At 51.3% G+C, this 24,216-nt stretch overlaps 1 protein-coding gene across 2 annotated transcripts in view; it reads right to left on the bottom strand.

The window, feature by feature from the left end:
* The window catches only part of ZFHX3 (zinc finger homeobox 3), a 410,890-nt gene that overhangs the window by 84,895 nt on the left and 301,779 nt on the right, over nt 1–24,216 (bottom strand). For both annotated transcript variants that reach the window (XM_078669473.1, XM_078669474.1), the window contains one exon: nt 5,916–6,032. In XM_078669473.1, the coding sequence (XP_078525599.1) occupies nt 5,916–6,032 (117 nt within the window). The remainder of the gene's footprint in view (nt 1–5,915; nt 6,033–24,216) is intronic.

Below are 24,216 nucleotides of genomic sequence, written 5' to 3'. Positions count from 1 at the left end.
ATATCCGAGGCTCCTTCACATCTACATGGGGAGTCCATAGCAGCAGAATATTCGAGGCTCATTCACATGTACATGGGGAGACAGTACTAGCAGAATATCAGAGGCTCCTTTACATCTACATGAGGAGCCCATAGCAGCAAAATGTCTGAGGCTCCTTCACATCTACACAGGTAGTTGATACTTGCAAAATATCCGTGGCTCCTTCACATCTACACGGGGATCCAGTACTAGCAGAATATAAGAGGCTCCTTCACATCTACACGGGGAGCCCATAGCAACAGAATATAGAGGCTCATTCACATGAACAAGGGGAGCTCATAGCAGCAGAATATACAAGGCCCTTTCACATGTACACAGGGAGCCCATAGCAGCAGAATATCCGAGGCTCCTTCACATGTACACGAGGAGCCCATAGCAGCAGAATATCCGACGCTTCTCCATATCTACACGGGGAGCTGATACTAGCAGAATATCCGGTGCTCCATCACATCTCCACGGGGAGCCTATAGTAGCAGAATATACAAGGCTCCTTTACATGTACAAGGGGAGCCCATACTAGCAGAATATAAGCGGTCCCTTCACATCTACATAGGGAACTGATACAAAGAGAATATCCGAGGTGCCTTCACATGTACATGGGGAGCAGATACTAGCAGAATATCAGAGGCTCCACTGCAATTACGTGGGGAACCCATACTAGCAGAATATCAATGGCTCCTCCACATCTATATGGGGAGCTCATACTAGCAGACTATCAGAGGCTCCTTCACATCTAGAGTGAGATCCCATCGCGGAAGAATATAAGAGGCTCATTCTCATGAACACGGGGAGCAGATACATGCAGAATATCAGAGACTCCATAACATCACAGATGGAGCCAATTCTAGCATAATATCAACCTGTTATTAACATCTACAAAGGGGAGGTAATAGTAGTAGAATATCAGTGGTTCTTTCACGTCCACACAGGGAGCCAATACTATCAGAGCAAAAGAGGATTCTCCATCTCTTTATATGGAAGCCAATACTAGCAGATATCGGAGGCATCTTCCCATCTACAGCAAAAGCCCAAACTAGCAGAATATTAGAGGTTCCTTTCCATCTAAACTGGGATCTGATACTAGCAAAATATCTGCAGCTTCTTGGCATCTCCAGTGGGAGACAATATTAGCAGATAGCAGCGACTCATTGACATCTACACCAGGATTCAATACCAACATATTACTTGAAGCCCCTTCACATCTAAATGGGGATACAATACTTGCAGAATATCAGATCATTCTTCACATCTACAGAGGCTCCGTCATGTTTATACAGGGAGCCACCAGCAGAATATCAGAGGGTCCTTCACATTTAAACATGGAGCCGATACTAGCAGAACATCAAACTCCTTCACATCTAAATGGCGAGCCAAGACTAGCAGGATGTCCGTTGATTCTTCACATCTAGAAAAGTTCCTTCACATATACACATGGAGTCACTAGCAGAACACCAGAGGCAATTTTACGTCTATATGTACAGCCGATACCAGCAGAATATCTGAGGCTCCCTCACAATTAAATGGGGAGCCAATACTAGCAGAATATAAAAGGCTCCCTCACATTTACAAAAGGAACCAATCCTAGCAGATTATCTGAGATTCCTTCACATCTACACTGGGAGCTGACACTAGCTAAAAATCAGCACCTTCTTCACATCTACACAGGGGAGCCAATACTAGTAGAATAACAGAGGTCCCTTCTAATCTATGGAGCCAATACCAGCTAAATATCAGAGGTTCCTTAAACCTCTGAAGAAAATGCCAGCAGAATATTAGAGGAACCTTCAAACTTGGGAATCCATACCAGCAATATATCAGAGGTTCTTTCACTTCTACACCGGGAGTAGACACTGGCAGAATATCAGAGGCTCCTTCACATCTACATTGGTGAGCCGAAACCAGTAGACTACCAGAGGCGCCTCCACATCTACAAGGAGAACTGATATTAGCAGCATAATCCGATACTCCTTCACATCTACATGGGCAGCCATTCCTAGCATAGAAGCGAATGTTCCTTCAAACCTGTGGTAGCCTTATTTTAGAATCTGCTGCACACTTACAAATGGAAGCAGACATTAACTGGAATATCAAAAACTACTACTGCACACTTACAAATTTGAGCTTAAGTGGGTGATTCGTCTTGGAAACAAAATCCTACTGCTCTACAAATATAAGGAGCTACTTCATATTTACAAATGGGGGTCTATTCTAGTCCTAACAAAAGAGGGAATACAATAGGTGAGCCCGTCGGGGATTGCACCGCCTCCCCGACGAGGAGCAACGCCGATGATGAAGCATGACACTCATCCGGGTGTGTGAGGCAAATAATTCCAACATAATGGATGCCCAAGGGTGCCACATACACACCCATGGTCACGCCTAATACACAGCTTTCTTTCTACTAGGAACGGTTCAGCTACCCTTTTCGTTCACTAATACAATAGAATGAACATCCAAGGATCCTTATTGTTTACCAACATTGGCATCCACTGTGTTGAATTTCAAAGGATTCATAACATTGACAAACATTGGCTTATACAATAGTGAATTTCAGATCATCCTTATTGACTACAAACAGTGCCTGACAGTAAAAGGAATATCAAAGGACCCGTGGTGTCTACAAATGGTGACCGACACTAGATTGAATATGAAATCTAGAAAGCTGAAAACTGAATATGACAAACACTGTATTATATTAATATTTAATGTCTACAAACAAGAGCCAGGACTAGTCCAAATATGAAATGGTCAGGCCCATAAAACTACACTAAGTTGACAATCAAAGGATCCTTGACTTTGATGAACAGTGGTCAGTACTAAACTGAAAGTGAAAGGCTCCCTTAACATCAACAAAATGACCTTTAGTATCTTGTAAAAAATAAACAGTACTCCTTAATTCCTGCAAAACAGAATCTACACTAACTTGAACATCAAAGGGTCCTTAACGTCAATGAACAGTGGTTAACACTAAACAGAATGTGAAAAGATCTTTACCATCAACAAATTATATATATATATATTATTTTTTTTTGACGAAGCTAGAGTAGCGAAACGCGTCTGTCAGGGGTGAAGGGGGGTTTGCAAATAAATATTTTTCAATCGGATTCCAGTGTGCTTGCCTTTTTCCGACTTGGATAAGTTGGAACGTTGTAAAAAAAATATATATATATATTTTTTTATATAGATATATATATACACATTAAATATACGATAGTATTTTATATCCACAAAAAAGTACCAGTACTAGTCCTTAATTCTTACAAAAAGGTACCCACAGAATATTGGGCATAAAAGGAGCTTTAAAGTGTATAAACAGTAGTCAAAATTAGTTCCAATAGCAAAAGATCCTTTACACCTACATGCAGTGACCTACACTCACATCAATATCTCTGACTCCTTCACGTCTACTAATACCATCCTACACTCTTAAGAATATCAGCAATTATTTCACATTTCCAAATAGAGGCCTGCACTAACCTGGATATTAGAGGCAGTTTATAATCTGAAACTGGGGTCTGCACTAGCAGTCTGCTAGCAGGGAATTAATAAATCAAAGGCTGCTTTAAATATGCAGACTGGAAGCATATCACTTAACTATCAGATGCTACTTTCAGTTGGCAGACAGTGTTGTGTACCATCTATCACTGAATACTTAACAAGTTCAAACTCGCTAAAGTCACTTAACTGTCATCTTATACCACATAAGGGGGATCCACTCAATAATCTTCACGCATTTCCCAATCTACAAGCAGGCAAGTCATAATCTCAAATATTACAGACTCCTCCAGGTGTCAACAAGGATAGTCTTTAACACAAAATATTGCATAGTAGCAAAAGACATGCAGAGTGTTTCATGCTAGAAACATCAATGTGTCTCCAATTCTGCTGCACCATACACAACCCTAAAGATTTACGCATTTATATCACTGACGGCTGGTGTTGGGCCACTCTCTGCACATCCTTACCTTTTCTAGAGTCTCTCCTTGCCTGCAGTGCATTTACATCATCAAACCCGCAGCACCTTCAGTGCACAACCTTTCACTTTACTGACTGGTGAAGGTCTCCACTTTTAGGTGCATTACCTTTTCTTCAGAGCTGTTTTCTTACCATGAGCAGAGTACCCAGACGGTTGTACACAACGCGCCAGGCTCCTTATCAGTGAAGGCGCTTTCATTACACTCTTAGTACGGTAATGAACTTTTGGGAACCGGAAAGGATGGTTTTGTCAGGATTCATTGTACATCCAAAATACATTAACAAATATGTCTACTTAAATGAAGTGCTTTATATATGGCTTGAAGTATTTCCAATATTCCCTTTCATTGAAAGAAAAACAGCTGAAAATGTAATGTTGACGTGTAAGTGAAAAGTTCTTTAACTTTCAGCTCCAAGTGGTCTCTCGCGTATGTATTATATAGATATGTGGCAAAGTTCAGATACCGCAGTCTATGTCCCTCTCACTAGAGGCAAAACATGCCAATGTATTAGGCAACAAAGCACTCCATTTGAGGGGTGGCATCCTACACACAAAGAGAGTCAAGGTATCTGGCTTAAACTTTATAGATAGTATGCGTCTTGAAACTCAGAAAGCACTGACAGAAGCACATTTTGTGATATATTCTAGTCTTTTAATACATTTTCTTTAGGGAATGTGGCACACTAATTATTTCCTACTATTCACACATCTCTCAGAACTCACCCCCCCAACAGTATATGCATCCCTTTCCAAGCTCACTAACACACCCCTCCTTTTTGTTTCACTCCCCACAACTCTCCTTTCACTACTCACTCTTGATTACACTGCCATCCTTGGCCATTCTCCCCCAAAAACCTCTTAACCTAATACGCACACGAAAACCCATATATCACCCCTCTCACTACCAACAGCTCTATATGTTCTTCTCCAGGCTACTGTATTTATGAAATTCGGCAGTAGTGATGTTTACAGATATTTTTTAATGTTCTGAAAGGTTTTGTACAATTTTTGAACTAGGTGTGGGCTGTAAAGATATGAAACATTTAATGAAAAAGTCCTGCTGCCCCACAGAACACTCATAACTGCCCCATGAGGCCACCCTCAGTACTCACTCGACCTAACAATATTTCTGAAGGCTGTCTTGCTCCTGACATTTGAGGGCACAGCCTTGCATGTCTCCCAGTGGATACAGAAGACCAATGTGCCTTCTATGGCTCCCTCTAATTAGACAGATTCACTTTTAAAGCTATATGCATAGCTCACCCAGCAATCCATGGGCATAGACAGCACTTGCTTCAGCAAAAATCATTGTATATCATCAAGTCAGACAGCTCATTGCTGGCTCCACTACTGATTGTGCGTCCCTTCAAAAAGACACAAACACATGGAACCTCCTTGTCCTTACAGTCTACCTAAATGTGGACATCAATGCCTAATTCAATAGGCAGAATAGATCTCCATATCCAATTCGAGAACGCCTTAACAACATGATTTTTCCGTCATTATAATCCCATGATAAAAAATATGAACTATACAGTTTGGAAAGTAGATATCTACAGCTGTGGCTATTCAAATACTCTCTGCAACACAACCTACGTATGCGCTGTGATGCATGCTGCACCATCTTGGTGTGCTTCTTTGAACCTCACACATCTCCACCATCTTCAGCATAGGACAGACTACATCCAATACACTTCCACCCATTTACGCGAAAGGGAGCCCATGAAATCTGAATGATGTGCATCCTCACCAGTGGCACAACATGCTACACAAGTGCTGCAAAGCAATACAGTACAATGCCTCTGGCTATTCTGGGATATCTAGGATCCACTCTTCCGGTCAGCAGTTATCCACAAGAGCGGAGGGGCAGTTAGGAGGATGAGACTGAGGCCATCCTTACCTGACCACTTGCTGCTCTCTTTGTCTCCGGCATTCTCCTGGTCTTTAGATGAATCATTGTGCTCCCGGGCGGTCTTCTCGCCAGCTCCTTCCACATCCTCAGCCACTTCTTCTGAAGCTAGAAACATGAACACAACATGTGGTCAGGATGGAATGGAGTTCGAGACGAAAGCAACGTCGCAGCTACAGAGTCGACCACCAATGTGAAGACAAGTCTAAGCATGGCACAGAGTTTGGCAACTCCCTGCAGCAACCATAAACGAAAAAGTACACTGGCCATAATATTGTGACTTCAAGGCTAAACCACAGGTACAAGCCGCAACCAGGAAGTTGCTTTCTACTCGCTAAGCTAGAAGGTTGCTGAAGTGAAATTAAAGTAGGATTCCAGGGAAGCCTATCGATGGACAAGGTTTCAATGATAAAAAGAAGGTAAGTGTAGCATGCCTCTGCTGCTGAATGTATATTGGAATAAAATAATGTGTGCCTAAGAAATAATGATGTATAAGTCAGGCTGGCCCACTACTTTTAAATTGTACCTAAATGCTTATATAGTGTGTTATCTGAATAAAATGTACTGGATTGTGTATAATAAGGTTTTTTAATGTTTTATGTGGCTTTTATGTTTCTATCTTTTATTATTAGGATGCATAATCGAATAAAGATTAATATACATACAGACACAGAGCAGTGTCTCCATTTTGATTTTAACATCCAGTGTGGGATGTCAATTTAAAGAGTAACAACATTGGTAGTGATCTACTCTCCGTTTACCGTGTGGCAATTAAGTTAGGCAATGAGCAGTGTAGTGAAGTACTGCAATTTCAACATTCATTGTAAGAACTGTACATCAGATTATCTACTAGAGTGTAACACCACACCATATAACCAAAACATACACCCCATGTACCCGGGCCACGCTCTGCCGTTCAAATGATCTCAAAGCTGGAGTATGCTCCTTCTGCAGCTCTTACACCGACAGCATGAAAATAAAAACACATTGGTCCTTATTATAATCCCTTGTGAAAGTATTGGAATCATTTTAAGGTGCCAGATGATCCTTCCTGATTATGTCGTCATATTTACCACCTGAAATCCTCAGGTAAAAGAAACCCGGGATGACCTCAACACATCAACTTGTCTACAGCTCCAGACAATTGGCCAATGCATCCATAGCAACTAGACTGTAGCACTTATTGATGCGCATGATATGTTTGAACTCAATGATCAACTACGTGAAACCCTTCTTTAAGCCAGTGAATAAGCCAGTGAACATTCCAGTGCGCTAACTGCAAGATGCTTTGCTTAATTCGGAATTAATAAATGAGTAACTCTATACCCAACTACGGTTCCAAATGTACTTGTACATCGCCACAGAAGAAACATTGTAAACCATATTTAGAGATACAGTAATTTCCTCACTCAGGTATTGTACATCTCCTAGTGGTGTGCTTCTTACTATCACAGTCATTATTATTATAAGACAGCTACAATTGTATTATTTAGCGCTGGAAAACTTCCTTGGTGATAGGGGTGGTTTAGCGACCGCGCTCATCGTCACTGACACAGCCAGCTTTGCCATGCTGCCGCAAACCTGTTCCGTAGCACTATTCCAGAAGGTGGAATCCCTCCAACATGTCTGCACTGAAGCACCCCAGGACCTGTCAGACCAGTGCTGGTGGTACCTCTCAACACTGCTCCTACCCCAAACAAACCTCTTCCCTTGCACATCAATGATTTGAGCAGTACTGAGATGCGGATGAACACCCAAGGTCTGCTGCATTTGTGGTCAAGCGTCCAGCAGTGAAAAGCGAGAGTGTTGACCCACTGACCCAGTCTCTCAGCCCCTACCGCCTCCGTCCCGCTACCGCTTTCTCAGCAGGTTCCTATCTCACCGGCTGAGCTGGGAAACCGGTCTCCGTTTCCCTGAATTACCACAGAAGCCACAGACTAAAAATAACCTCTCAAGCCCAGGGAACGTGGTTAGAAGCTCTGGGCAGCAGAGATTTCATTACACCTCGGCTGGCGCTCGATCCATTTCCTGACACTTATAGGCACAAGGTAGGCCTAGCCTTGGGGAGGACAGGCAAGGGGGGGGCTGGAGAATCGAAAGAGCGAGCAGCGCAACTCACAACAGCCTCACAAATACTACCTATTCCTGGGTTATACAGGTATCTAGTCGTACAGCCAGAAAGACACAGATAGTGCAGGGCAGTGCACGTGATACAGCTGCACCTCTTGGAAGACATATGAATTGCTAAGCCGAACTATGTCCTGTTTTTCCTGGTGTGAGCAAAGAAATCAACATTTGCATGAAAGGAAATTCAACCACTGAGGTGTTGATACATGAATTCTTTCTGTGCACTCTAAGGAAATGAGATTGTTTCCCCTACTAACCAGCACCTCAGACAGTCAGTCAAACCCGACGTATGCTGATTACCTCCCCAGCTTTACCCGACTCTCAAAGTCACCAACCTGCCAAGCAATCTACTAGTTTCTACCGATATCCTTAAGAAAGCCATCGAAAAGTGATATATGGAACCTAAAAGCACAGAATTGATGGAAAAATGGGGAATGGGAAAGTGTGTGCAAGATGGACCCAGCAGCTAGAAGACAAGCTACAGACAAAAGACTAGCGCATGGAAAGGCGGTCTGACGCTATCCCTAGATGCGATCTTAAAATGCTACAAGACGACACAAATCAATACCACTCAATTGCTTTCTCCATAAGTCAGCAAGCTCTTCCCCAAAGTACTTAACTGTACAGACCGTTACCTTCCAAATCCTTCCACACACCGCACAACTAAATGGTACCGTATTGATGTCTCAATACAACAAAGACAACCCAACTCATGAATAATTAACCCCTCATGCTCTGTACTCCATGATTACAGAGAGCAAGAAGAGAGGACGGGGCAGAACTGGGAAATGTATATCAAGAAACGCCCTCTGCTCCAGTCCGAAACTTCAGTGTAATGAGTGTGCCTTTATAGGCTGAGTCTAGCTTTTACACAGTGTTTTGATTCCAGTGCCAATTTGCAAATCGGAAACTGTTCATGGATTCTCGTTGTGTGAAGCAGAACTACCGCCATTGGTACATACCACACACTTTTGGTATCACTGGCAGTGAGTGACCCACGTACCCCAACCAATGAGGCTTCTTCTTCTGGGAAAAGACCCCAATGTCCTAGTGAAGGGTTCTTGTCCCTCTGTCCACCTCTAGGCTGGAAGATCAATGCAATATCAGTCTCCCCACTCATGTAGAATACACAAACACACACCTTTATCTAGCCCACCAATTGGATTTAACACATACTCCTTTATATCCACTGACGGAGAAAGGGCATTCATGTGCAGCATCCTTCGTTAACCTAAAAATAGCAGTCTGGACATGTGTTTGTATACCACATATGTATGGATAGCATACATCTATCAGTAACAACATTGGTGTCACCCCATCTGCGCACCTCTGACCACACCATACACACTTTTCTATTCACACTACCAAGAGTGTATACTAGTAGTAGCCAAACCACTACCCACTGCACTTATGAAATCAACATAAAAAGAACAGAGTCTACATGTGTGCGCCTTTAAGTGGCCTAAAGAGCCATCTGTGTGTGTCATGGGCATCCCCACCACCACCAGTGGGACCTGTAGGACTCCATCAACCCCATTAATGGGTATGGTACATAGTATTCTATCCACGTCATCAAAAGTGTTTACACAAGTGTCTCCATAACACACAATGAGGGCCACAGGCCTGCTTCGCTCCTCCCACACCTCATTCCACCCCAGCGAAGGATTCTGTGCTGGTAAATATACCATGCCTGTCAGTACAATGCACTTCGTACATGCGAAGTCCAATAAACATCACGCTACTGATGAGCTGTGCTGGTAAGCTGTCCAATTGACTGCTACAAAGCATCTCCGCCAGGATTGCCTTCGTTCATCTCCAGGCGTCAATTGTGGAGGATAACAGTATGCCTAGGCTCAGTCTTCGAGGGTCGGTACCAGGATTTCAACTCAGCCCCCTCCCCTACAGGGCCGGAGGGGGACACCCTTCAGAGGGACTCCATTGAGCCTAATGCCTAGGAATTTCTGTTAATAATGGAGGTCTACCTAGTCAGTACAATAGAATACCACAGAGAAGGTCCTTTCTTTGTGTCTTGGATGTGCACTAAATAAAGGACCCAAGAAAAAGCTTGATCTAATAACTAGTCCTTCAAATTGTAGCAGTCACTGGATACGTAAACACTCAAAATGCTTAACTTGGTAGAGTGTCAGTACTGTAATGTTGCCTGGGTGGTGGTGTTTATCCCACTTGAGGTAGCAGCACTAATATTTCTAGGTTGGTCGCCAATGCTGTACATTAAATTAAATTCAGTCTTATTAACTCTGACAATGATTGGAAAGGGGTAGCAAAAAAGGAACGGTTTTCTGTATATGATGAATGATCTAGTTAAATAACTGAATGGGATAAACACCGGTAAGAAGGAGGGTACATTTCAGATGTAAAATATATTTTATGCATTACAATGAGAGTACTTTCCGGAAGGTGGAATTATATGCCAAATAACCAATAACATGAGGTGAAACAGTAATACTTCCCTGTGTGGAACCAGCTCCTATTCCATGTATATTTTACTGAATTGGCCAAAACAGGTCACGTACACAGTTGTACTGTCAAGACAGCCCTAAAATGAGGTATCTTCAGGACATCTCGTCAACATAACGTAAAAAGGACACAGGTGTTGATACCATGTGAATAGCAGGGGATAATTACTACGGTTTTACTCTAAGTGGTATGTATTTGCTAGAAAATGAAAGACTCGAAAAACTGGAGCACTCTCCAATTACCAAAACCAGAAATTGCAGAACAGTGGTTCCAAAGAGAATAACTTGGTATTTCCCATGTGTTACTTTTGAGCAGGGAGGGAGGGTTGGTCCAAAAAAAGCAGTGAGGGTTTCCAGCGCATGGAGGAAAACGTGGAATTGTGTATTTTGAAAGCAGCCCTCTGAATCTTTCTTCTGCATTACCATCTGTGGTCCATAGGTGTCACCCCAAGCAAGGCAAGGAACGGCCATGCTCATCTGGGGGACTGAACACATCTTCCCCTTGCAGGAGCGGTAGCATCGGGAAGAGGGCTTAAACGTAAGGAATAAATACAATAATACATTCATGAACAGCCCCGCTGCCACCTGTCTTTGTTATGTCGTCAACAACGAGAGGAAAGAAAAGACGCTCTTGAAAATGGATGAAAAAGAGAAAGGAAAACAAACTTTCAGAAGAGTAATCGAGGTTTTCTGACCTTCGGCCCTGGGTTCTGGTACAAATCACAGGTGCTGCCTTTACACGGTCCTCTTCTCCCATAACACTGGGCCTCGCTCATCAAGCGGCGCGGCTTCATCTTCGATGAAGGGGGGTAAGGAAGCGGCTGAGTCCGCTCCTGGGTGGAGGGGAGGGGGCATTAACAAGAGGCAGGATCTCGGAGAGAGAAAAGGAAGGCGGGAGTTGGGGTAGGGGTGGCGAAAGGGGTGTAGTGTCAGCCGAGGGTGAATATCACTTGAGTATGAGTGTGTGCAATAAGTGTCCAGACTCCCAGGAATCCCAGGGCACTTGTAGCAACTACCCACCCAACCCCCAATAAAAAGACAGCTCCCTCTCAAACACCCCAAAGAAACAAAGCGCCAAACAAGAAGCTTAGGCGTCCAGCAAGACACGGAAGAAATCGAGGTTCACAGCAGGAAACCTTGACCCGGGCCCATGACCGATTCAGAAACAAGCCCAGTGCCGCATGATGCGCCTGCTCTGGGTCTGCACACACAGCAACATGGGCCTAGGGGCACGCACACAGGGAGCCCCGGGGGGCTTGAGTGGGGCGACCTTGACCTGGGCCAATGCCTGATTCAGAAACAAGCCCAGTGCCGCATGATGCGCCTGCTCTGGGTCTGCACACAGAGCAATCTGGGCCTGTGGGCACGCACCCAGGGAGCCCCGGGGGGCTTGAGTGGGGCGACCTTGACCTGGGCCAATGCCTGATTCAGAAACAAGCCCAGTGCCGCATGATGCGCCTGCTCTGGGTCTGCACACAGAGCAATCTGGGCCTGTGGGCAAGCACACAGGGAGCCCCGGGGGGCTTGAGTGGGGCGACCTTGACCTGGGCCCATGACCGATTCAGAAACAAGCCCAGTGCCGCATGATGCGCCTGCTCTGGGTCTGCACACACAGCAACATGGGCCTAGGGGCACGCACACAGGGAGCCCCGGGGGGCTTGAGTGGGGCGACCTTGACCTGGGCCAATGCCTGATTCAGAAACAAGCCCAGTGCCGCATGATGCGCCTGCTCTGGGTCTGCACACAGAGCAATCTGGGCCTGTGGGCACGCACCCAGGGAGCCCCGGGGGGCTTGAGTGGGGCGACCTTGACCTGGGCCAATGCCTGATTCAGAAACAAGCCCAGTGCCGCATGATGCGCCTGCTCTGGGTCTGCACACAGAGCAATCTGGGCCTGTGGGCAAGCACACAGGGAGCCCCGGGGGGCTTGAGTGGGGCGACCTTGACCTGGGCCAATGCCTGATTCAGAAACAAGCCCAGTGCCGCATGATGCGCCTGCTCTGGGTCTGCACACAGAGCAATCTGGGCCTGTGGGCACGCACCCAGGGAGCCCCGGGGGGCTTGAGTGGGGCGACCTTGACCTGGGCCAATGCCTGATTCAGAAACAAGCCCAGTGCCGCATGATGCGCCTGCTCTGGGTCTGCACACAGAGCAACCTGGGCCTGTGGGCACGCACCCAGGGAGCCCCGGGGGGCTTGAGTGGGGCGACCTTGACCTGGGCCAATGCCTGATTCAGAAACAAGCCCAGTGCCGCATGATGCGCCTGCTCTGGGTCTGCACACAGAGCAACCTGGGCCTGTGGGCACGCACCCAGGGAGCCCCGGGGGGCTTGAGTGGGGCGACCTTGACCTGGGCCAATGCCTGATTCAGAAACAAGCCCAGTGCCGCATGATGCGCCTGCTCTGGGTCTGCACACAGAGCAATCTGGGCCTGTGGGCACGCACCCAGGGAGCCCCGGGGGGCTTGAGTGGGGCGACCTTGACCTGGGCCAATGCCTGATTCAGAAACAAGCCCAGTGCCGCATGATGCGCCTGCTCTGGGTCTGCACACAGAGCAACCTGGGCCTGTGGGCACGCTCCCAGGGAGCCCCGGGGGGCTTGAGTGGGGCGACCTTGACCTGGGCCAATGCCTGATTCAGAAACAAGCCCAGTGCCGCATGATGCGCCTGCTCTGGGTCTGCACACAGAGCAACCTGGGCCTGTGGGCACGCACCCAGGGAGCCCCGGGGGGCTTGAGTGGGGCGACCTTGACCTGGGCCAATGCCTGATTCAGAAACAAGCCCAGTGCCGCATGATGCGCCTGCTCTGGGTCTGCACACAGAGCAATCTGGGCCTGTGGGCACGCACCCAGGGAGCCCCGGGGGGCTTGAGTGGGGCGACCTTGACCTGGGCCAATGCCTGATTCAGAAACAAGCCCAGTGCCGCATGATGCGCCTGCTCTGGGTCTGCACACAGAGCAACCTGGGCCTGTGGGCACGCACCCAGGGAGCCCCGGGGGGCTTGAGTGGGGCGACCTTGACCTGGGCCAATGCCTGATTCAGAAACAAGCCCAGTGCCGCATGATGCGCCTGCTCTGGGTCTGCACACAGAGCAATCTGGGCCTGTGGGCACGCACCCAGGGAGCCCCGGGGGGCTTGAGTGGGGCGACCTTGACCTGGGCCAATGCCTGATTCAGAAACAAGCCCAGTGCCGCATGATGCGCCTGCTCTGGGTCTGCACACAGAGCAACCTGGGCCTGTGGGCACGCACCCAGGGAGCCCCGGGGGGCTTGAGTGGGGCGACCTTGACCTGGGCCAATGCCTGATTCAGAAACAAGCCCAGTGCCGCCTGATGCGCCTGCTCTGGGTCTGCACACAGAGCAATCTGGGCCTGTGGGCACGCACCCAGGGAGCCCCGGGGGGCTTGAGTGGGGCGACCTTGACCTGGGCCAATGCCTGATTCAGAAACAAGCCCAGTGCCGCATGATGCGCCTGCTCTGGGTCTGCACACAGAGCAACCTGGGCCGGTGGGCACGCACCCAGGGAGCCCCGGGGGGCTTGAGTGGGGCGACCTTGACCTGGGACAATGCCTGATTCAGAAACAAGCCCAGTGCCGCATGATGCGCCTGCTCTGGGTCTGCACACAGAGCAATCTGGGCCTGTGGGCACGCACCCAGGGAGCCCCGGGGGGCTTGAGTGGGGCGACCTTGACCTGGGCCAATGCCTGATTCAGAAACAAGCCCAGTGCCGCATGATGCGCCTGCTCTGGGTCTGCACACAGAGCAATCTGGGCCTGTGGGCACGCACCCAGGGAGCCCCGGGGGCTTGACTGGGGCGACCTTGCCCCGAGCCCACGACGGATTCAGAAACAAGCCCAGCGCCGATGCGCCTGCTCTGGGTCTGCACGCACCCAGGGAGCCCCGGGGGGCTTGAGTGGGGCGACCTTGACCTGGGCCAATGCCTGATTCAGAAACAAGCCCAGTGCCGCATGATGCGCCTGCTCTGGATCTGCACACAGAGCAATCTGGGCCTGTGGGCACGCACCCAGGGAGCCCCGGGGGGCTTGAGTGGGGCGACCTTGACCTGGGCCAATGCCTGATTCAGAAACAAGCCCAGTGCCGCCTGATGCGCCTGCTCTGGGTCTGCACACAGAGCAATCTGGGCCTGTGGGCACGCACCCAGGGAGCCCCGGGGGGCTTGAGTGGGGCGACCTTGACCTGGGCCAATGCCTGATTCAGAAACAAGCCCAGTGCCGCCTGATGCGCCTGCTCTGGGTCTGCACACAGAGCAATCTGGGCCTGTGGGCACGCACCCAGGGAGCCCCGGGGGGCTTGAGTGGGGCGACCTTGACCTGGGCCAATGCCTGATTCAGAAACAAGCCCAGTGCCGCCTGATGCGCCTGCTCTGGGTCTGCACACAGAGCAATCTGGGCCTGTGGGCACGCACCCAGGGAGCCCCGGGGGCTTGACTGGGGCGACCTTGACCTGGGCCAATGCCTGATTCAGAAACAAGCCCAGTGCCGCATGATGCGCCTGCTCTGGGTCTGCACACAGAGCAACCTGGGCCTGTGGGCACGCACCCAGGGAGCCCCGGGGGGCTTGAGTGGGGCGACCTTGACCTGGGCCAATGCCTGATTGAGAAACAAGCCCAGTGCCGCCTGATGCGCCTGCTCTGGGTCTGCACACAGAGCAATCTGGGCCTGTGGGCACGCACCCAGGGAGCCCCGGGGGGCTTGAGTGGTGCGACCTTGACCTGGGCCAATGCCTGATTCAGAAACAAGCCCAGTGCCGCCTGATGCGCCTGCTCTGGGTCTGCACACAGAGCAATCTGGGCCTGTGGGCACGCACCCAGGGAGCCCCGGGGGGCTTGAGTGGGGCGACCTTGACCTGGGCCAATGCCTGATTCAGAAACAAGCCCAGTGCCGCATGATGCGCCTGCTCTGGGTCTGCACACAGAGCAATCTGGGCCTGTGGGCACGCACCCAGGGAGCCCCGGGGGGCTTGAGTGGGGCGACCTTGACCTGGGCCAATGCCTGATTCAGAAACAAGCCCAGTGCCGCCTGATGCGCCTGCTCTGGGTCTGCACACAGAGCAATCTGGGCCTGTGGGCACGCACCCAGGGAGCCCCGGGGGCTTGACTGGGGCGACCTTGCCCCGAGCCCACGACGGATTCAGAAACAAGCCCAGCGCCGATGCGCCTGCTCTGGGTCTGCACGCACCCAGGGAGTCCCGGGGGGCTTGAGTGAGGCGCTGTCACCCCCTTTCATTCCAGGGGTAAACACCAATGATTCGCAGCTCTCACGCGCACCAATAATTGCTTTTTCCTTTTCCACTAATAAGCTTTTCAGCAAAGGAAGCGTCGCGCTTCCTGTATTCCCCCTGAGTCGGCTCTTCGGCCCCTGCCTGCCCTGCAATCCTGTCTGTTTCTGCCTTTCCCTCTCGCTGCTGAACTTTCTAGAGTGACTTCCAGGCCGGGCCGACTGTCACTATCTGGCAGTGTGGGCAAGGGCAGGGTATGTATGGCTAGCGGGGCATCTCCCTTGCGCTTTGTTTCCCACTTTTACCCAAGGGAAGGACACCCTATGACGGAGGCCCCCAACATACGTGCACTCTCCCACCGTGGGCAAGACCAGGGCATGTATGGCAAGCGAGGCATCTCCCTTGCGCTTTGTTTCCCACTTTTACCCAAGGGAAGGACACCCTATGACGGAGGCCCCCAACATACGTGCACTCTCCCACCGTGGGCAAGGGCAGGGCATGTATGGCAAGCGAGGCATCTCCCTTGCGCTTGGTTTCCCACTTTTACCCAAGGGAAGGACACCCAATGAAGGAGGCACCCAACATACGTGCACTCTCCCACCGTGGGCAAGGCCAGGGCATGTATGGCAAGCGAGGCATCTCCCTGGCGCTTTGTTTCCCACCTTTACCCAAGGGAAGGACACCCTATGACGGAGGCCCCCAACATACGTGCACTCTCCCACCGTGGGCAAGACCAGGGCATGTATGGCAAGCGAGGCATCTCCCTTGCGCTTTGTTTCCCACTTTTACCCAAGGGAAGGACACCCTATGACGGAGGCCCCCAACATACGTGCACTCTCCCACCGTGGGCAAGGGCAGGGCATGTATGGCAAGCGAGGCATCTCCCTTGCGCTTGGTTTCCCACTTTTACCCAAGGGAAGGACACCCAATGAAGGAGGCACACAACATACGTGCACTCTCCCACCGTGGGCAAGGCCAGGGCATGTATGGCAAGCGAGGCATCTCCCTGGCGCTTTGTTTCCCACCTTTACCCAAGGGAAGGACACCCTATGACGGAGGCCCCCAACATACGTGCACTCTCCCACCGTGGGCAAGGGCAGGGCATGTATGGCAAGCGAGGCATCTCCCTTGCGCTTTGTTTCCCACTTTTACCCAAGGGAAGGACACCCAATGACGGAGGCCCCCAACATACGTGCACTCTCCCACCGTGGGCAAGACCAGGGCATGTATGGCAAGCGAGGCATCTCCCTTGCGCTTTGTTTCCCACTTTTACCCAAGGGAAGGACACCCAATGACGGAGGCCCCCAACATACGTGCACTCTCCCACCATGGGCAAGGGCAGGGCATGTTTGGCTTGCGGGGCATCTCCCTTGCGCTTTGTTTCCCACATTTACCCAAGGGAAGGACACCCTATGACGGAGGCCCCCAACATACGTGCACTCTCCCACCGTGGGCAAGGCCAGGGCATGTATGGCAAGCGAGGCATCTCCCTTGCGCTTTGTTTCCCACCTTTACCCAAGGGAAGGACACCCTATGACGGAGGCTCCCAACATACGTGCACTCTCCCACCGTGGGCAAGACCAGGGCATGTATGGCAAGCGAGGCATCTCCCTTGCGCTTTGTTTCCCACTTTTACCCAAGGGAAGGACACCCTATGACGGAGGCCCCAACATACGTGCACTCTCCCACCGTGGGCAAGGGCAGGGCATGTATGGCTTGCGGGGCATCTCCCTTGCGCTTTGTTTCCCACCTTTACCCAAGGGAAGGACACCCTATGACGGAGGCTCCCAACATACGTGCACTCTCCCACCGTGGGCAAGACCAGGGCATGTATGGCAAGCGAGGCATCTCCCTTGCGCTTTGTTTCCCACTTTTACCCAAGGGAAGGACACCCTATGACGGAGGCCCCCAACATACGTGCACTCTCCCACCGTGGGCAAGACCAGGGCATGTATGGCAAGCGAGGCATCTCCCTTGCGCTTTGTTTCCCACTTTTACCCAAGGGAAGGACACCCTATGACGGAGGCCCCCAACATACGTGCACTCTCCCACCGTGGGCAAGGGCAGGGCATGTATGGCAAGCGAGGCATCTCCCTTGCGCTTGGTTTCCCACTTTTACCCAAGGGAAGGACACCCAATGAAGGAGGCACCCAACATACGTGCACTCTCCCACCGTGGGCAAGGCCAGGGCATGTATGGCAAGCGAGGCATCTCCCTGGCGCTTTGTTTCCCACCTTTACCCAAGGGAAGGACACCCTATGACGGAGGCCCCCAACATACGTGCACTCTCCCACCGTGGGCAAGACCAGGGCATGTATGGCAAGCGAGGCATCTCCCTTGCGCTTTGTTTCCCACTTTTACCCAAGGGAAGGACACCCTATGACGGAGGCCCCCAACATACGTGCACTCTCCCACCGTGGGCAAGGGCAGGGCATGTATGGCAAGCGAGGCATCTCCCTTGCGCTTGGTTTCCCACTTTTACCCAAGGGAAGGACACCCAATGAAGGAGGCACCCAACATACGTGCACTCTCCCACCGTGGGCAAGGCCAGGGCATGTATGGCAAGCGAGGCATCTCCCTGGCGCTTTGTTTCCCACCTTTACCCAAGGGAAGGACACCCTATGACGGAGGCCCCCAACATACGTGCACTCTCCCACCGTGGGCAAGGGCAGGGCATGTATGGCAAGCGAGGCATCTCCCTTGCGCTTTGTTTCCCACTTTTACCCAAGGGAAGGACACCCAATGACGGAGGCCCCCAACATACGTGCACTCTCCCACCGTGGGCAAGACCAGGGCATGTATGGCAAGCGAGGCATCTCCCTTGCGCTTTGTTTCCCACTTTTACCCAAGGGAAGGACACCCAATGACGGAGGCCCCCAACATACGTGCACTCTCCCACCATGGGCAAGGGCAGGGCATGTTTGGCTTGCGGGGCATCTCCCTTGCGCTTTGTTTCCCACATTTACCCAAGGGAAGGACACCCTATGACGGAGGCCCCCAACATACGTGCACTCTCCCACCGTGGGCAAGGCCAGGGCATGTATGGCAAGCGAGGCATCTCCCTTGCGCTTTGTTTCCCACCTTTACCCAAGGGAAGGACACCCTATGACGGAGGCTCCCAACATACGTGCACTCTCCCACCGTGGGCAAGACCAGGGCATGTATGGCAAGCGAGGCATCTCCCTTGCGCTTTGTTTCCCACTTTTACCCAAGGGAAGGACACCCTATGACGGAGGCCCCAACATACGTGCACTCTCCCACCGTGGGCAAGGGCAGGGCATGTATGGCTTGCGGGGCATCTCCCTTGCGCTTTGTTTCCCACCTTTACCCAAGGGAAGGACACCCTATGACGGAGGCTCCCAACATACGTGCACTCTCCCACCGTGGGCAAGACCAGGGCATGTATGGCAAGCGAGGCATCTCCCTTGCGCTTTGTTTCCCACTTTTACCCAAGGGAAGGACACCCTATGACGGAGGCCCCCAACATACGTGCACTCTCCCACCGTGGGCAAGACCAGGGCATGTATGGCAAGCGAGGCATCTCCCTTGCGCTATGTTTCCCACTTTTACCCAAGGGAAGGACACCCTATGACGGAGGCCCCCAACATACGTGCACTCTCCCACCGTGGGCAAGGGCAGGGTATGTATGGCTAGCGGGGCATCTCCCTTGCGCTTTGTTTCCCACCTTTACCCAAGGGAAGGACACCCTATGACGGAGGCCCCCAACATACGTGCACTCTCCCACCGTGGGCAAGGGCAGGGCATGTATGGCAAGCGAGGCATCTCCCTTGCGCTTTGTTTCCCACTCTTACCCAAGGGAAGGACACCCTATGACGGAGGCCCCCAACATACGTGCACTCTCCCACCGTGGGCAAGGGCAGGGCATGTATGGCAAGCGAGGCATCTCCCTTGCACTTTGTTTCCCACCTTTACCCAAGGGAAGGGCACCCTATGACGGAGGCCCCCAACATACGTGCACTCTCCCACCGTGGGCAAGACCAGGGCATGTATGGCAAGCGAGGCATCTCCCTTGCGCTTTGTTTCCCACTTTTACCCAAGGGAAGGACACCCTATGACGGAGGCCCCCAACATACGTGCACTCTCCCACCGTGGGCAAGGGCAGGGCATGTATGGCAAGCGAGGCATCTCCCTTGCGCTTTGTTTCCCTCTTTTACCCAAGGGAAGGACACCCTATGACGGAGGCCCCCAACATACGTGCACTCTCCCACCGTGGGCAAGGGCAGGGCATGTATGGCAAGCGAGGCATCTCCCTTGCGCTTTGTTTCCCACTTTTACCCAAGGGAAGGACACCCTATGACGGAGGCTCCCAACATACGTGCACTCTCCCACCGTGGGCAAGACCAGGGCATGTATGGCAAGCGAGGCATCTCCCTTGCGCTTCGTTTCCCACTTTTACCCAAGGGAAGGACACCCTATGACGGAGGCCCCCAACATACGTGCACTCTCCCACCGTGGGCAAGGGCAGGGCATGTATGGCAAGCGAGGCATCTCCCTTGCGCTTGGTTTCCCACTTTTACCCAAGGGAAGGACACCCAATGAAGGAGGCACCCAACATACGTGCACTCTCCCACCGTGGGCAAGGCCAGGGCATGTATGGCAAGCGAGGCATCTCCCTGGCGCTTTGTTTCCCACCTTTACCCAAGGGAAGGACACCCTATGACGGAGGCCCCCAACATACGTGCACTCTCCCACCGTGGGCAAGGGCAGGGCATGTTTGGCTTGCGGGGCATCTCCCTTGCGCTTTGTTTCCCACATTTACCCAAGGGAAGGACACCCTATGACGGAGGCCCCCAACATACGTGCACTCTCCCACCGTGGGCAAGGCCAGGGCATGTATGGCAAGCGAGGCATCTCCCTTGCGCTTTGTTTCCCACCTTTACCCAAGGGAAGGACACCCTATGACGGAGGCTCCCAACATACGTGCACTCTCCCACCGTGGGCAAGGCCAGGGCATGTATGGCAAGCGAGGCATCTCCCTTGCGCTTTGTTTCCCACTTTTACCCAAGGGAAGGACACCCTATGACGGAGGCCCCCAACATACGTGCACTCTCACACCGTGGGCAAGGGCAGGGCATGTATGGCAAGCGAGGCATCTCCCTTGCGCTTGGTTTCCCACTTTTACCCAAGGGAAGGACACCCAATGAAGGAGGCACCCAACATACGTGCACTCTCCCACCGTGGGCAAGGCCAGGGCATGTATGGCAAGCGAGGCATCTCCCTGGCGCTTTGTTTCCCACCTTTACCCAAGGGAAGGACACCCTATGACGGAGGCCCCCAACATACGTGCACTCTCCCACCGTGGGCAAGGGCAGGGCATGTTTGGCTTGCGGGGCATCTCCCTTGCGCTTTGTTTCCCACATTTACCCAAGGGAAGGACACCCTATGACGGAGGCCCCCAACATACGTGCACTCTCCCACCGTGGGCAAGGCCAGGGCATGTATGGCAAGCGAGGCATCTCCCTTGCGCTTTGTTTCCCACCTTTACCCAAGGGAAGGACACCCTATGACGGAGGCTCCCAACATACGTGCACTCTCCCACCGTGGGCAAGACCAGGGCATGTATGGCAAGCGAGGCATCTCCCTTGCGCTTTGTTTCCCACTTTTACCCAAGGGAAGGACACCCTATGACGGAGGCCCCAACATACGTGCACTCTCCCACCGTGGGCAAGGGCAGGGCATGTATGGCTTGCGGGGCATCTCCCTTGCGCTTTGTTTCCCACCTTTACCCAAGGGAAGGACACCCTATGACGGAGGCTCCCAACATACGTGCACTCTCCCACCGTGGGCAAGACCAGGGCATGTATGGCAAGCGAGGCATCTCCCTTGCGCTTTGTTTCCCACTTTTACCCAAGGGAAGGACACCCTATGACGGAGGCCCCCAACATACGTGCACTCTCCCACCGTGGGCAAGACCAGGGCATGTATGGCAAGCGAGGCATCTCCCTTGCGCTATGTTTCCCACTTTTACCCAAGGGAAGGACACCCTATGACGGAGGCCCCGAACATACGTGCACTCTCCCACCGTGGGCAAGGGCAGGGTATGTATGGCTAGCGGGGCATCTCCCTTGCGCTTTGTTTCCCACCTTTACCCAAGGGAAGGACACCCTATGACGGAGGCCCCCAACATACGTGCACTCTCCCACCGTGGGCAAGGGCAGGGCATGTATGGCAAGCGAGGCATCTCCCTTGCGCTTTGTTTCCCACTTTTACCCAAGGGAAGGACACCCTATGACGGAGGCCCCCAACATACGTGCACTCTCCCACCGTGGGCAAGGGCAGGGCATGTATGGCAAGCGAGGCATCTCCCTTGCGCTTTGTTTCCCACCTTTACCCAAGGGAAGGGCACCCTATGACGGAGGCCCCCAACATACGTGCACTCTCCCACCGTGGGCAAGACCAGGGCATGTATGGCAAGCGAGGCATCTCCCTTGCGCTTTGTTTCCCACTTTTACCCAAGGGAAGGACACCCTATGACGGAGGCCCCCAACATACGTGCACTCTCCCACCGTGGGCAAGGGCAGGGCATGTATGGCAAGCGAGGCATCTCCCTTGCGCTTTGTTTCCCTCTTTTACCCAAGGGAAGGACACCCTATGACGGAGGCCCCCAACATACGTGCACTCTCCCACCGTGGGCAAGGGCAGGGCATGTATGGCAAGCGAGGCATCTCCCTTGCGCTTTGTTTCCCACTTTTACCCAAGGGAAGGACACCATATGACGGAGGCACCCAACATACGTGCACTCTCCCACCGTGGGCAAGGGCAGGGCATGTATGGCAAGCGAGGCATCTCCCTTGCGCTTTGTTTCCCACTTTTACCCAAGGGAAGGACACCCTATGACGGAGGCCCCCAACATACGTGCACTCTCCCACCGTGGGTAAGGGCAGGGTATGTATGGCTAGCGGGGCATCTCCCTTGCGCTTTGTTTCCCTCTTTTACCCAAAGGAAGGACACCATATGACGGAGGCCCCCAACATACGTGCACTCTCCCGCCACTGTATGGGCACAGCAGAGGAAGCAAAAGGCCCCCAAACTACTCAGTGAGCAAGTAGAAGTCGTAAAAACTTTATTGTATAGTTAGTAAAAACCATTACAAAATAAAAAAAACATATATTAATAGCATTGGTTTAGAACTAGTCAATATGCATTCATAGTTTAGACTTAGCAACATTAATAAACAAAATGTTATCAAAGAACATCCAGTGCCTAGTCAATTTGATTTTATGATGTCCATTAACTAGTTGTGGAACGGTGAGTTTGACTCATCTTCCTCCACTGTATCTATTGACTGGCAAGGAAGAATGGCGGGTGCAACTTCTTGCATGACAGTGAAAAGTAGGAGTTATGTACTCTCAGATTAGCGGCATGATCTTAATTTTCAGCTTTATGCAGTGACACCCCTTTTGCTCTCAAATTTCATGACAAATTTAACTGATCTGCAGATAAATTGTGGATCTGCTGCACACAGGACTTGCATAACGGCGGAACGACAGGTACTTATTCCATGTTCAATAAACTTTGCCTTAAGCCAGTGCCGTCGTTCCTGATCCAGTGCAGGACAGATGCAAAGTAGATGGATGAAGTCTTGTTTTGCATTGCCACATAGATCACACTCCTTGGTGTCAGGTTTCCTCCAGTCCGGTTTATCTGCGTTTGTTGGCAGATTACCCATCCTTAAGCTGAGATATTTCGATTTGACATATGAAGAAAAGGAAAACCCAAGATATGCTAAGTGTTTGAGCACGCTGTATGATGTGAGCAAGTAAGTCTACTAGTAATCATTCCGGCCGCCATACCCCAGTCTCACCTTGCTAAGACCTGAGTGTGGGAATCCAACTTGAATACACCGTGCCTTAGAGTGGTGAACACCGATAGTGCTGAGTGTTAGTCGACCATGGTGTATGGTTGTTTGACAACACCACTGTACAGTCGGCCAACAACAACCTGCAATGGAGTTCAGCAACAGCCTGCAGTGGTGGCCCACAGCAGGTTAGCATGATGTCTGGGGCCTTCGCAACAGAGGCCCTTACCTTTCAAGGCTTCCAGTCAGCCTACTGCCTCTGAATATCTGGGTCACAAGAGGAGTTTATCACACCCAACATTCCCACACAGGATAGCCCCTTACACACATTTGTCTCTCTAATCACCTTTCATGCTTATTATAGGATCCTGCATATGACAATAACTTCTCTAGTACATCACACTGTTTAGATTCTGCAACCAGTCCACCGCAACACGATCAGAGCATAGCTCCAACCCTCATGCACAATGCTCTACTCACACAGGACGCCCTCTATCCACACACCGCTTTAACTACTCATCCATGAACTTGCCCGCCACTTTCCCTGGCAAGGATTTTGCAAGGCTACTCATCACATAAATCAGCGACTCTGTGTGGTTTCTGGACAATGACCCAAGGTTGTGGCTCAAAACATG

Source organism: Lissotriton helveticus, chromosome 12 (genome assembly GCF_964261635.1).
Source record: "Lissotriton helveticus chromosome 12, aLisHel1.1, whole genome shotgun sequence".
In the NCBI taxonomy this organism is placed as follows: Eukaryota; Metazoa; Chordata; class Amphibia; order Caudata; family Salamandridae; genus Lissotriton; species Lissotriton helveticus.
This window is presented reverse-complemented; position numbering and strand designations above follow the sequence as displayed.